At 48.0% G+C, this 15,621-nt stretch overlaps 1 protein-coding gene across 1 annotated transcript; it reads right to left on the bottom strand.

The window, feature by feature from the left end:
* Positions 1-14,629: 14,629 nt before the first annotated feature.
* Positions 14,630-15,367, bottom strand: LOC117215271. Its single transcript, XM_033461659.1, has one exon. The coding sequence runs from the start codon at positions 15,365-15,367 to the stop codon at positions 14,630-14,632; it is 738 nt and encodes a 245-aa protein (XP_033317550.1).
* Positions 15,368-15,621: the final 254 nt, after the last annotated feature.

The raw sequence follows: 15,621 nt of genomic DNA, 5'->3' as shown, positions 1-15,621 counted from the left end.
GATTCTCTTATGAATTAACTTCAGTTGCACCCCCTTCACGCGTTCTCTAGTTCTAGCCAGTCCTAATATTTCCTGAATATTGAATTGGCGTTAGAGGGGGCCATTACCCCTAGCGCTGTCTCTCCTTATTGATATTCAGTGGAGGCTTGTCTTGTGTGCTTCGACAACTCGCATACAACCTGGTAGTACAAGCTATGAAAACACTTTTCCGGACATGAGAATACACATTAGCCCAGATAACGTACAAAAGGTATTAGAGCCCACCAAATAAGATTTGCTACAATTTGCTGTAGTTCGTCACAATAAGCCTATGAGTATCGCGTGTCAGACGATTTTCGAATTAGTTGATGCTTGGATGTTCAAGATACGGAAGCGCGGAGTGATGAGACGTTTATGTACAACTTGATCATGGGGCAACCCATTCATCAGCCAGAAAACTTCATGCACGATTTTCTAAAAAGAAAGACATTTCCCTCCGTCTTTATGCCGTACCAATCCTCTCTCGTCGTTCCTTATCTCATACAGAGACAGGCCAAATAATGTTGCCGATGACGGCCAACAGCCTGGGTACATGTACGGGTTTCTTGCCTGCGACAGAATTTCGTTATGTGTAGTATGCTGGGCAGAAAAGCATTTTTGCCATTAATATGAACTAGAAGATTGCAGAAAAACTGTAAACATTTTCCAAATTTTATTAATTTCATTTCATTTCTTAAAGTCTACAAAACTGTTAATCAACATTAAGCAAATATACAAAATCTTGACGTACAGAATAATGGAGCGAATATTAGAAACGATACTACTAAATCTACAAGCTAAGATGTACTATACAAATTTTCTTCAAACTATGAAACATACAAAGTATATATTTCTGAAAATAAAAAATATCGGATCAAACACTCTTCGAACATACTTCGAACGCTCAGTATTACGTATATTACCAAATCAATACATATAATACAATATATAAACCAAACCAATAAAAGGCGCAGAGACTGGAGAACATGGGGTCCTCGAGCGTGCAGTACGCTTCAGCATCGTTGCGAACTCCAACTTCCTCCGCTTGTCCCAATGCCATCTCGTACGGTGAGACTGCAAACAAAAAATATCCATATATACATCAAGATAGTAATGCGATTTCAATTCTTGCAGCACCGACGTAATACACGGTGCTCCTTAATCGCTCGAGATTCCATATAGTTGTTGAAATCTCTACGCATTTGGTAGATAAAACGTTGCGAGAAATCCTCTTGACACAGTTAGGTCTTCCAAACCTGATCGCTTGCATTATTCCCGCTACTTCAGCGTTGTAACGTTCCTTTTATTTCTGCCAACTTAGACACGACATCGTCTAAACTGCCCACTTCAGGACACGATGGCTCCTCCCGGGGATTCTGTTGAGACGATCCCGGATTTACCGTGTCCTCACCATTGTAGAGTTCATAATTTGTATACTTTATCTTCTTCTTCAAGCATTGTTTTTTAAATTTCTGCCATTTTGAAGCTGCTGATAATCGCCGGATGCGTAAATCATTTTTAGCTTTGGAAAGGGCGCACGTCAGCACTGCTTCAATCCGTAAATCGCATCTGCGCTTTCGGCGACACTTTGATCTTTTGCTGTGAAATTCGTCAATCCAAGTTAGTAACCGGTCTGTTTCTGGCTTGTTGGCGTTAGTTTTTGAAAGTCCCTTCTTTGTCCTCGTCATGCTTTCTCAACTATTTCACCTAATTATTGAGTAAGTAAAATGTATACCAACCTGTATCCGGCTCGTGTTTGTTGTAGAACAAAACAGAAGAGATTTACACAACTGCACACAAAGGATTTGAAACCACCGAGCAAAACACCCTCCTCACAGCACAGTCGTAAGGTGACTAAGGGAAGTCTACGCTGCGCGTCTGAAGTCCGCTTTCTATACCACTCCCCTGTCTTTATGACGTAGTCTTACGCGCGAAAATGGAAACTAGTTCCGTGTAAAATCTTACGTTGGCCTTACATTCTAAGAATTTTTGAAAAATACTTCACTCCAATTAATTTTTAAATATATGTGCGACAATTTTAGTGCTAAATTTTATATATTTTGTACATTATATTAAAATTCTTGATTTACAGGAAATAATCAATAGCGTATGAAGGTGTACTGCACGTATTATTTGGCATGTACATTAATGTTGATGCAAAAATAATTATTCCAATGATTTTAAGTTACACACATAATAGATAAAGTAGGCTGTAGACTATGATATTCGTATGAAATAAGCAGAGAATAGTAACTAAATAAATGTATATGTATATGGAACATAAATCTTGTAAAAATAATATATTAAATTACATTCAAATCAAATATATGAACAAGATCTATTGACTTTTAATTATTTTCTTGAAGCACTAGTATCAAATAAAATTGCGTCATTACGAATACAAAAACAATAACGTTGATATAAAAATATCATCCCGAAACACAGTTTGACGTGATACAAGTGTATTATTTTAATTCAAGCAGAAAGTATCTAATCATATTTAACAATTTTGAAAAACATACCTCTATTAAACTATCATTATCTTTTCCTATACCATCGGCAAGGCCCTGAACGGCAAGCAGTTCAGCAGTTGTTAAAAAACTAGCCAATTGTACCCGAACCACATTTACTTCACCCTGATACATAAAATCAACCAATGCAGCCAAATCATCGAAATTTACATTACATTACGAGATAAAAATATGACCTTTTTCATCTTAATGTCTCCCAAAAACGGATTTAGCAGAAAGTATACGACATGTATAACGATCCAATTAGAAACTACCAGAGCATGTATATTTTAAGCGGATCTTTAAACGTCGATTAAACGCGTTCTCTATCCAATCCTGGCTGAAACATAATTACTCACACTCCCCGTATCCCACCTCTAAGTCATTCCAATCAACGTACCATGTAAACACGAATCCAACGCGTTCCAGGAATAGAATCAACTGTCTGTAGTTGTTTAGCTGTACACGACGAGTATAATTTTTTCGGGTACTCCTCCAGTACAAAACAGACAACCAAACGACAATATTTCAACACAAAAATTTTTAAAACAATAGTTATAAAAGCATGATACTTAATACCGCGCTTGACATCAGGTATAAGCAAAAATAAATTTCTTCAAACAAATTTCAAGTTATATCTTTAGCTTGTGTAATTATATCAAACTTGCTCAATTAACAACGAGCAATTTCCATCGTGTTTTGACAACTGACTCATCGATGATGTTTTTCCTTGGAATTGAAAAAGGAATGTGCATAATTTTGTCCTCCGTCCACACTCAAAGTACTATCTACATGCTATAATTAGAGATTCAATTTTATAATACGTTGCCTCACTTTCCATGACTGCTTTCCTACTATCAATCACTTGAACAGTAATATAAACCATTCTTTTATTTCCAATACTATTCTGCATACCATTTATGAGGAACAATACATTTTATTTGTTAATCTAATAAGATGCGAAGTTCCTCATTTGTCCTAATATCAATCAATGGATAAGTGAATTGAAATCTGTGAAAATAATGTAATATCGGAAGATAAGGATAGAAATTTTTTCCCGATTACTTGCAACTTATTAATATTAAATTGAATATACATATATGTCGGAGATGAAAGGACACCGGAACCTTCGGATAGCCCCGCAACATTGCAATCTAAAGTCTACTATAACTGTAACTAAACTATTGTAGTTATTCAATCCGATTGTAATTGTTCGAGGTTAGTGACGGTGAGCTTTGGCTCGAGGCGACGGTCTGTCGCCCAACGTAGCCGCGGTCAAGGGATGAACGCTTTGCCCAACAAACATATGGAATAATTCTATAGCTCTCCTTAAAAGAAATATTCGTGGCGACACGCGACAGTAAACATTCCAACGGTTTCTGTCCCGTGTCTCGCCACACGCAGACCCTATTCTTCGAGTAAGATGATTGCCAGATGTCGATGCGTCTCCGCAGTACATGTTCGGCTAGCCCGAGGGCCCGTAATAAATCTTAAGGTTTAGTTAACTAAAGTCCTTCAAACAGACAAACAGTCTTTGTCGCAACTACGGGAGGATAGGGGAGACATATTTTTTAACGAACGGCGTCTCCCACTAGCAACTTTCCCTCGAGGGCGGCTAGCATCTTTTTCTAACCACCGATATGGAGATTGACCAATTAGCAGCAACGTCAATTTCCCTTACTTCCTAAACGAAGGCTTTCCTCGACGAATCCGATGATCTCGTGTCCTTAGACACACCCCAGTATAGTTTTCCTCTGTGGAATAATCGGGACGGGACGCGCATTCTTTGACGCGCATTCTTTGACGCGCTCCCGTCGACTAAAGAGTAACGTCTTTACGCTCAGCAATTATCGTTTACGAGTCAGACTTAGATTCAGCGAGAACGCCTATCTGTCATCCCGTTGACCGCGGATTCGTTATTGAACCTGAGATCACTGTCACTAGTGTCGCGGACGTCTCACCGCCGTGATAGATTGTCAAACCTGTGTTATTCATACCTGTGTCAATAAATCGTATCTTCGTTACACCGCAACGATGGCTACCTTCAATGAAGACTCCTCAAACACCGACAACCCTATCCCCCCTGCTTCTCCGACATCAGAAGTGGGATCCGCACGGATTCAAGAGATGCAAGGGCGGATCAACGCCATGGAAGAGCTAATTCGGACACTGACGCAAAGGCCGAGTACGGAGACGATGAGTGTAGCGCTACCCCGTTTCAACCCCGGGAACGCGGGCACCAGCCCAGCTTCGTGGTGCGCGGCTGTTAGTGCGGTTATGGACAAAGTGTCCCTACGAGACTACGAGTTATATATTGCTATAAGTCGTGCTTTAGAGGGTACCGCGGCAGAGTGGCTTACGCATGTCCCGGTCAACGGTCTTACTTGGACAAAGTTTAGGGAACTTTTTCTTGCTCGCTACGGAGGCACGGAGACGGCAACCTCGGTGCTAATCAGGGTGCTCGACGAATCACCACTGGAGGACGAAACCGCTGGGACTTTTGGAAATCGCCTCCACTCCCTTCTGTCGGCGAAATGGGGAAATCTATCCAATGTCGAGCTGATCAACGCCGTTATCCTTCTGCGACTGATCTGGTACGACCAGCGTTTCGAAAGAATAGCATTCGGGGACGATATTCGGACCCTCGAGCAATTCCAGAGGGAAATGAGAATCTTCTCTCACGCGAAGAAGAGGCCAGTACCTTCGCCAAATAATCCATCGGCGGAACCTGAAGCAAAACGACGCCACTCGTCGGCCCGCCTCCCGAGATTCCTTCACTGTGGCAAACCAGGACATAAACTCGCGGATTGTAGGACGAGGAAGCGTGAGCAACAGCAGAGGAGTACACAACGCCAGGGAGGAAGGCGACCGGACGCATCGCCACAGGTGGTTTGCTTTAAGTGTCAGGCGGAGGGCCATATCGCACTTGACTGCCCGCTACGACGGGACAAAAAGGCCAGTACCAAGAATGAACGTGTAGTCAACTGCTGCGCGGTGGAGTCCCCAGCTGGTACCCTAAGTCATCTGGGTGAGTCGTTCCCATTTTACTTCGATTCCGGAGCCGAGTGCTCATTAATTAGAGAGTCGGCTGCCTCGAAATTCTCCGGTAAGAGGACGACTGAGCTAGTAGTAATGCGAGGAATAGGAAACACCCATGTTAAGAGTACGTCCCAGATCTTGTCCACGGTATGCATAAACGGTCTTACATTGGAGATAACCTTCCATGTTCTTGCCGATACTTATCTGAATTACGATATCATGGTTGGTCGCGAGATTTTAAGCCAGGGTTTCGACGTATACATTACACGAAATAGCGTCGATATTTGTAGAACAAAGGTGGTCAACACCTGTAGTAAAACCCCCGAAGACGAGATCGATATTAACGCGGCCGATACTGACGTGATCGGTAACGATAAAAGTCGGTTAATTTCTGTTCTCGAGAAGTTCAAAGATTCATTCATTACGGGCTTCCCACGTGCCCGCGTAAGCACGGGGCAGTTAGAAATACGGTTAATCGATCCTAATGTCACCGTGCAAAGAAGTCCTTACAGACTTAGCGAAGAAGAGCGGAGGATAATGCGTGAGAGAATAGACGAGTTAATCAAAGCGAAGATTGTAAGGCCTAGTAACTCACCGTTCGCGAGCCCTATACTACTCGTGAAGAAAAAGGACGGCTCGGATAGACTGTGTGTAGACTTTCGAGCATTGAACAAAAATACGGTCGCGGACCGGTATCACCTACCCCTTATCGCGGATCAAATCGCGAGATTGCAGAAGGCGAGATACTTCATTAGCCTAGACATGGCCAGCGGGTTCCACCAAATCCCCATTCATCCCAATTCGACGGAATATACGGCGTTCGTTACACCCGACCGGCAATACGAGTACGTAACTATGCCTTTCGGATTGAAAAATGCACCATCCGTTTTTCAGAGGGCCATTCACTTGGACGACGTCCTAATTATTGCCGACTCAGTAGATCAAGCCCTAGAAAGGTTGAACACCGTATTAGATACCCTCGTGAAAGCCGGATTCTCCTTTAACTTTGCAAAATGTTCCTTTTTAAAGATGTCGGTACTCTATTTGGGATATGTAATTCGTAACGGAAAAGTCCGTCCAAACCCGGGTAAAATACAAGCCTTGAGTTATTTACCTGCACCGTCGACCGTCACACAACTCAGACAATTCATAGGTTTGGCCTCTTACTTCCGAAACTTCATTCCCAAATTCTCACAAGTGATGAAACCCCTGTACGCACTCACCTCGAGTAACAAGAATATACCTTGGACGGACCGGCACGAACAGATAAGACAAAAGGTAATTTCCGTCCTGACTGACGCGCCGGTGCTAATGATATTTGACCCCAATTACCCAATAGAACTACATACGGATGCTAGCTCGGAAGGTTATGGGGCCATTTTAATGCACAGGGTTGAAGGTAAAAATCGAGTAGTGGAATATTACAGCAAAAGAACTAGCCCTGCAGAATCTAGGTATCATTCCTACGAATTGGAAACGCTAGCAGTTGTAAACGCCGTCAAGCACTTCCGTCATTACTTACACGGACGAGAATTTCTTGTTGTCACCGACTGCAACTCCCTGAAAGCATCCCGCAATAAGGTACACTTGAACGACAGGGTTTACAGGTGGTGGGCTTACCTGCAAACTTTTACCTTTGACATTATGTACCGGGAGGGTAAACGAATGACCCACGTAGATTTCTTTTCGCGAAATCCCGTAGACTTAGATCGCGGTACGTTCAGCAAAATTGCAGAGAAAGAAATTAACCTAACCGAAATCTCCGACGATTGGCTACTAGCGGAACAACGTCGCGACCCACAAATTTCTGAGATCGTCAATAAATTACAGAACGAAGAGCTCGCGGAAGACGTCGCGAATACGTATGAGTTACGGTCCGGCACTCTTCATCGTAGAAGACAGAAAAAAGGTAGAACTCTCTGCCTGCCCATCGTGCCGAGAGGGTTTAGGTGGTCTGTTATTAACCATGTGCACCAGTCCATTATGCACTTAGGTTGGGATAAAACGCTTGAGAAACTGTACGAGTATTATTGGTTCGAAGGAATGGCGATGTATGTTCGCAAATTCGTAGAGAACTGTCATGCTTGTCGAGTTTCAAAGGCAAGTTCGGGTCGAGTACAAGCCGAATTACACCCCATACCTAAGACCAGCATACCTTGGCACACGGTTCATATGGACATAACGGGCAAACAAAGCGGTAAGAACGATTCGAAGGAATACGTCATTGTGTTGGTCGACGCCTTCACCAAGTTCGTATACTTGCATCATACCCGTAAGATAGATTCCATTAACACCATTAAAGCGCTTAAGTCCGATATATTTTTGTTCGGCAGTCCCTGCCGGGTAATAGCGGATCAGGGAAGATGTTTTACGGGCAAAGAATTTCGAGACTTTTGTCAAGATAAATACATTAAACTCCATTTAATTGCGACCGGAGCTAGTAGGGCCAACGGACAGGTAGAGCGTGTTATGAGTACGCTAAAAAACATGTTCACAACAATAGAAACCACTGGGCGGTCCTGGCAAGACGCGATCGGGGAAATACAACTGGCCTTAAATTGTACCACCAACCGCGTGACTAAGTCAAGCCCGTTGGAACTACTAATCGGTAGAACAGCGAGACCCTACGGCTTATCCCTACCCGACAATATCGAAGAAAGAGAAGTAAATATCTCCCATGTAAGACAGCAGGCGATAAAGAATATAGAAGCAAGCGCCAAATACGATAAAGATAAGTTCGATGAAAACAAAGCTAAAATAACTAGGTTCAACCTTGGCGATTTCGTGTTACGCAAAAACGAGGAAAGGAACCAGACGAAGTTAGATCCGAAATTCAGGGGTCCGTTCGAGATAGCAGAGATTTTGGAAGGAGATAGGTATACCTTAAAAACTCTAGACGGAAAACGATCATATAAGGACAGACATGACAGACTGAGAAAGATGCCGGAAGGCTGCGTCCCTGCTGAGTTGGACGTCTGCGGTGATGACGTCGACGGTGATAGTATCGATGCAAGTACACCGACCTCAGAGGATCACAAACACTGCGTTGTAGTTGTAGTATATATCCACAGTGACGTTTTGCACATACGCAATATATCCACTGTGATGTCTCATATATCTGCAATATATCCACAGTGACGTTTTGCACATACGCAATATGTCCACTGTGATGTCTCATATATCTGTAATATATCCACGGTGACGTTTTGCACATACGCAATATATCCACTGTGATGCCTCATACATCTGTAACATACCCACAGTGATACACCCAACGCAGTAACATGATCCAATAAACTGAGACTATTCGGTGTACGAAATCGAAATGATCTGCCGTGTCATTACGGTCTGACTGGTAACTCACGGAACGCAACTAGCTCTTTAAACACAAATTATAGCGCTACTAATTCGAGCCCTCTTTCATTTCCTTGCATGTCAAACCTCCGAACAAAACCTCGTTGTTGAAATGGACCCTTGACTTTCTTGGACACTTAGTTAAATTGTAAATAATGTCAGTTGCATCGAAGCTAATGTAAGAAAACACGATATTTTAGCCACACACGAGGACGTGTGATAGTCAGGATGGCCGTGTCGGAGATGAAAGGACACCGGAACCTTCGGATAGCCCCGCAACATTGCAATCTAAAGTCTACTATAACTGTAACTAAACTATTGTAGTTATTCAATCCGATTGTAATTGTTCGAGATTAGTGACGGCTCGAGGCGACAGTCTGTCGCCCAACGTAGCCGCGGTCAAGGGATGAACGCTTTGCCCAACAAACATATGGAATAATTCTATAGCTCTCCTTAAAAGAAATATTCGTGGCGACACGCGACAGTAAACATTCCAACGGTTTCTGTCCCGTGGCTCGCCACACGCAGACCCTATTCTTCGAGTAAGATGATTGCCAGATGTCGATGCGTCTCCGCAGTACATGTTCGGCTAGCCCGAGGGCCCGTAATAAATCTTAAGGTTTAGTTAACTAAAGTCCTTCAAACAGACAAACAGTCTTTGTCCCAACTACGGGAAGATAGGGGAGACATATTTTTTAACGAACGGCGTCTCCCACTAGCAACTTTCCCTCGAGGGCGGCTAGCATCTTTTTCTAACCACCGATATGGAGATTGACCAATTAGCAGCAACGTCAATTTCCCTTACTTCCTAAACGAAGGCTTTCCTCGACGAATCCGATGATCTCGTGTCCTTAGACACACCCCATTATAGCTTTCCTCTGTGGCATCATCGGGACGGGACGGGCATTCTTTTACGCGCTCCCGTCGACCAAAGAGTAACGTTTTTACGCTCAGCAATTATTTTTACGAGTCAGACTTAGATTCAGCGAGAACGCCCATCTGTCATCCCGTTGGCCGCGGATTCGTTATTGAACCGGATACCACTGTCACTAGTGTCGCGGACGTCTCACCGCCGTGGTAGATTGCCAAACCTGTGTTATTCATACCTGTGTCAATAAATCGTATCTTCGTTACACCGCAACGATGTCTACCTTCAATGAAGACTCCTCAAACACCGACAACCCTATCCCCCCTGCTTCTCCGACATAAATAAATTGGACAGGAAACGATATTTATTTAACGGAAACTAAATGCAATACTCGTATCTATATCAAATAACTTTACAGTTATTTGACCACTCTCGTCACAACGAATCTAACACACACACACTCTCTCTCTCTCTAACAACTCTATCAATTCTCACAACTCTACTCTTCGACGACTCGATACCTCTAACGACTCTACTCTTCGACGACTCAATTAGCTCTGATTCTCGCAACACGCACACTTTTCGACTCGCCTTGCGTAGCGAAACCGTCCTTCTTCTAACGTTGTCTATTGCTTCCCTCATACCTATGTAAGAACTACCAACTACGTGCCTCTGGTCACGTAGGCACTCTTAAATGTAAACGAACCACAGAAACACGACGTACACGGTTTTTCTATTTTCAACTGATTTCTAATTCGAATTACTTTACGATATTACAATAAGTATTTAATAATACGACTTCCGAACCGATGTAATTGTTGCAATGATTGTTAAATTTCAAAACAATTTCCCATCCATGTTAAACATATTACGTATATGTGCATGTCTAATATTTCGATTAGTTGCTCTACTTGCGGTAGTTCGCCATTCTGGATCATCTAGACTCAACAAAGATGCATTCAATTTATCCATGCCTTAAAAAGCTCTGTAGCGTCAAAAGAGTTAGAATTTGCTTCAAACCATGTTGTTGTTTTGCTTCGGAATATCAAGAGGTATTGTAAGGAATTATAAGCTCCGGGCAAAACAATGGCGCCGCTACATGTATCCGTAAGACAAGACGAATTTGTATCTTTTGACGTCCTTCTGACGATTATGACTAAACGAACGTGATCGCAAACGATTCAGTATAAACTGTGACTAAACGTCTGTATAGATATCGTTTCGCGACAAGATCTGTTTCAAATACACTAACGAGTACACATATTGGTAGTATCATTGTTCGGTCCCCTACAGCTCTTATTAAGGAAGATAGAGGCCTGTGACAGTATTCAGCTTGGCCAACTTTGAACAGGGCATATTGATAAGCCAGAGTAACTCACATACAAATTTTTTTTTCTTTTTTTTTGCGTGGAGAAATCCTCATGGACACTCCGCTGTTCCAGTAATTGCGTAACAGCACAGTAGTGTCGGACTCTTACCAACTAAAGCTCCACGATGACCACCCGACGCGTATGACAGGGATGCTCCAGGATTCTCTTATGAATTAACTTCAGTTGCACCCACTTCACGCGTTCTCTAGTTCGAGCCGGCTATTGAGTAGGCGTTAGGGGGATGTCGTTGCCCCTAGTGCTGTCACTTCTTCTGGTCGTTGTCCGTTGCGGTGGAGGCGGGGCGGCTCTGGGTCGTCTGGCTGCCATCCTTCTCCATCGTCTTATCCTGCAGGGTTGAGAGTTTTTCTTTCTCTCCCTTTCCGCTCGCTCCTTCGCGAGCATAACTCGCTCGCAGAAGAGGCGGACGGTCTCGTATTCCTGTGACCCTCTCAACATCGCTTCCACAATCGCTGAGGGGGTCAACGTTTCTCCTACGGCGTGCCGCAGGGTGTAGCGGAGCGGCTCCCACGCCGGACAGATCTCCAGGGTGTGCTGCGCTGTGTCCCTGCCCTCTCCGCAGTGGAGGCAGATGTCTGTCGTATCTCGCCGTTTTCTCTTCAGGAACTCGCCGAACACGCCGTGTCCGGTGAGTACTTGTGTCATCCTGAATGTGAGTGGGAGGCCGTGGCGGCTCCTCCATGCCTTCCAGTTTGGTAGGACCGCATCCGCGCCTCGGTGTTCGCTTCTCCCGTTGATCAGTTGGGATCGCCACAGGTTCCATGTGTCCTCTTCGGCGGTTCCTGTGTCGTTTGAAGCCGCCTGCTCCGTGGGGTCTTCTCCCGGGTGCCATTCTCTCCGGCGGGTGTATCTCTTTTTGAGCGCCAGCGCCCGCAGCTCCCACGGGGGGGACGCGGCTAGGGTGGACGCCGACGCGTGCGACACCGTCCGGTATCCCCTAATGATTCTGATGGCGGTCATTCTGTGCAGTCTTCTCAGGAGCAGAATGCTGCGACGGCTTGCCATCAGGTCGTCCGCACATACTGGGGCCCCGTACATCACTCGTGACCGAACGACGCCCTCGTAATGTCGGCGCACCGCGTCTCCGGCCCCGCCGATGTTCGGTAGTAGGACGCACAGGGCATTGGCAGCCGCTGACACCTTCGGGATCAGTGAGTCGAAGTGTGGCTCGAACGTCCACTGGCTGTCGATGGTGAGTCCCAGATACTTCATCTGTGATCCCACCCGGACGGTTTTACCTGCCATGTTTATGCATAGGCCGGGCGGTGGTGTCCCTCGCCTCTTCCTGTCAAAGAACCAGGTGGCCTCCGACTTCGCAGGGGAAACTCTCAGGCCCAGTTCGTCCACGGCACGGGTCGCACAGGCCGTTGCGATTCCGCCAATGCGCAGCGTCTCGTGCCAGCCACGACCCTCGACCAGGATTAGGGTGTCGTCCGCATAGCATACTATGGCCGCGCCTGGGGGTAGCGGGCATCGTAGTACCTCGTCGTACGCAACGTTCCATAGTATGGGGCCCAGCACCGAGCCCTGCGGGACGCCACGCTCAACGGATCGCTTTTTCTCTCCTTCCTTACTGGTGTAACACAACCACCTGTCGTCGAGGTAGGCTCGGATCAATCGGACGAGGTAGCTGGGAACCTCGAAGTGCTCCAGGGCCGTCACTATCCTGTCCCATGGCATGGTGTTGAACGCATTGACGATGTCCAGGAAAACCGCCAGCGCCACGCCTTTCCGGGAGACCATGTCCTCCGCAATCGCTCGTACGCGTCTGACCGCGTCAATCCTCGAGCGCCCCTTCCGGAAGCCGTACTGGCTTTCGTGCAAACCTGGCACTTGGCCCGCTATGTGTCGTTCCAACCGGACGGCGACTACCCTCTCGAGTAGTTTGCCGACCTCGTCCAGTAGGCATATCGGCCGGTACGCTGACGGCGAGGTCGTCGGTCGGCCCTCCTTATGGAGCAGGACCAGCCTCGCCGTCCGCCACGCCCGGGGGTAGACTCCCTCCCTCAGGCATCTTGTGAAGAGGTGCCGGAGTCTGGGGGCCATGACCCCCATCACTTCCCCCCAGATCCGTCCAGGGATTCCGTCCGGGCCCGGTGCCACGTTGCGGGCGGTCATTCTTCTGGTTGCATCCCATATCTCCTCCTCCGTGCCTTCCCAGTCGTCCCTCCATTCCAGCGGTCGTGTCGTTTCCCGTGGCCGTTCCGCCGCTCTGTTTTCTTGTGGGGGAAAGAGCGTTCCGGTGATCCGCGTCAGCAGCGCAGGTTCCATTTCCGCCGTTGTCAGGGGGTCCTTCGCGCGTAGTTTCTGTGTCACCGTCCTGTATGGCCTCCCCCATGGGTCCGACTCGACTGTTTCGACCAGTTCGGACCAGGCACGGTCCTTCGCTTTTTTAATTACCCTTTGTAGCGAGCGCCGTAGCGCGCGGTACGTCCGGTAGCGCAAGGAGACTTCTTCTTCGTCGCGTCGTCGCCAGCGGCGGGCCCTTAGGTACTGTCTTCGAACCCGGACACATCTCGTCCTTAGTTCCGCGATGTCGGGGTTCCACCAGTAAACTGCTCTGCTTCGCACCGTGCCCGGTGCGGCTCGTGGCATGGATGCGTCGCAGATGGCTGTCATGGCTTGGCGGAGGTTCTCGGCCTCCTCTTCCACGTCTGCTTCGGTCGTCGTTGTTGAGGCCTCCCAGCTCCAAGCTGTTGCTATAGCAGCCGCCCGGAGTAGATCTTCATTCCTCTCCTTTATTTTCCATCTAGGTGGTGGGCGCGCGGGTCTCCCCCTCGGCGGGCCGCGCCCGTCGTTTGTCGTCGGCATTCCAGGTCCAGGTGCGTCCACCTCCATGAATATGTAGAGGTGGTCCGACAGCGTCTCGACCCCTTCGGCCACTCTCCAGCCTGAGATCCGCCTGAATGCCTCGGGGGAGGCCCATGTTATGTCAAAAATGGAGCTCCCTCTGCACGTCACGCAGGTACTGGTCGAGCCCCTGTTCACTAACAGAAGTCCAAGTCCCGCGGCCCAGTTTGATAGCATGCGGCCGCTCGCGTTGCTCCTGGCGTTCCCCCATTCCGTGGATTGTGCGTTGAAGTCTCCCAGGACGAGCACTTGTCGGGGGAGTCGTCGCCTGACGCAGTCGCCAACTCCGTCTAGGAATTCTTCGAACGCTGCCCGTCCGCTGTTAGGTGACACGTACACCCCCACCACCATCATCCCTGCCCACTCGACCGCGGCGTACCCGTTGCCGCGTTCCAGCAGGGCTCCGTGGGCGAACGCCCCGGGCGTTGATGTCCAGGTGACGGCAACCATTCCGTCCGTGTCTCCGACCCACGCCGAGGCATCCAGAACTCTGTATGGTTCCGCCACCACCGCTAGGGCGACCGTGCTCTCCCGGATGGTTTGGTGGAGCAGGTCTTGTGCTCGCCTTGACCTTCCCAGGTTAGTCTGGAGGATGCGCATTCTCAGTTCTTTGGTGTTCTTTCCCTGTTTGTGGCTTCCTCCGTGCCTACCTCCTTGTTCGAGCGCTTAGGGTCGCTTTGCGACGGGGAGCCTTTCTCGCTGCCTCTTGCAGCCGTGGATCCGCGGGCGGCTCCTTTCGTTCCTTTCTTCGAGGGGGCGCAGGCCGGTCCCCCCATCCTGTGCACCGACGGTGCTCCAAGCGCCTCGCAGAGCAGGCATTTCGGGCTCGCAGTAGTGCATGCTGTCGCCTGGTGCTCTGGTTCGCCACATCTGAAGCACAGGTGCCCCTTGTCCTCCTTGGCGGTGCAGGTCTTCCCCGTGTGTCCTATCCCAAGGCACCTGTAGCACTGTAACGGTCTCCGTTCGATGGCTTCGACCTTCGCCGTCGACCAGCCTATGGCGACCTTTCCAGCCTGGGCCAGTTTCCTCACTGCACTGGCAGGGCCTCGTATCCATACGGTGCCAAGTCCGTTCGGGGCAGGGCGGATTTCTCCCAGCCGGATGTCCTCCGGCTTGCAGCCGCTCTCCCTCGCCAGGGTGTTCTGGATTTCCGCCTTGGTGGCCGCTATGTCTATCAGGGACACCCTTGCCTCCGCGGCTCGGAAGGGGGTCGCCACGCGGACCTCGTTCGGGTCCAGAGCCCGCGTCAGCTGTGCTGCGAGCGCTGCGGCCTTCTCCCTTCCCTGGTCCTCAGGGACCTCCAAGATGACACCTCCGGTGATGGTCTTCCGCATCCTCATCGTGTTGATGCCGAGATCGGTCAGGGAGACACTGTCCTTGGCCGCAGCCACCACTTCCGCGTAGGATTGGCTCGATTTGTCCGTCAGGGTGATTGTTACCGCTGACGTTCGCGGTGCTCGCGGGAGGGGCCCCCTGCCTCCCCCTCTTCGTGCGTTCTCCAATCCACCCTCCGGAGTTTTCCTCTGGCTCTCCGCCCCTGTCTTGGGGATCAGCTTCGCCGGCTGCTTCTTCCCTGCCTCCTTCTCCTTTCCTC

Source organism: Bombus bifarius, unplaced genomic scaffold, assembly GCF_011952205.1.
Source record: "Bombus bifarius isolate JDL3187 unplaced genomic scaffold, Bbif_JDL3187 scf7180000009484_frag, whole genome shotgun sequence".
NCBI classification, from domain to species: Eukaryota; Metazoa; Arthropoda; class Insecta; order Hymenoptera; family Apidae; genus Bombus; species Bombus bifarius.
Note: the sequence above shows the minus strand (reverse complement) of the source record. Positions and strands in the feature narration are given on the sequence as shown.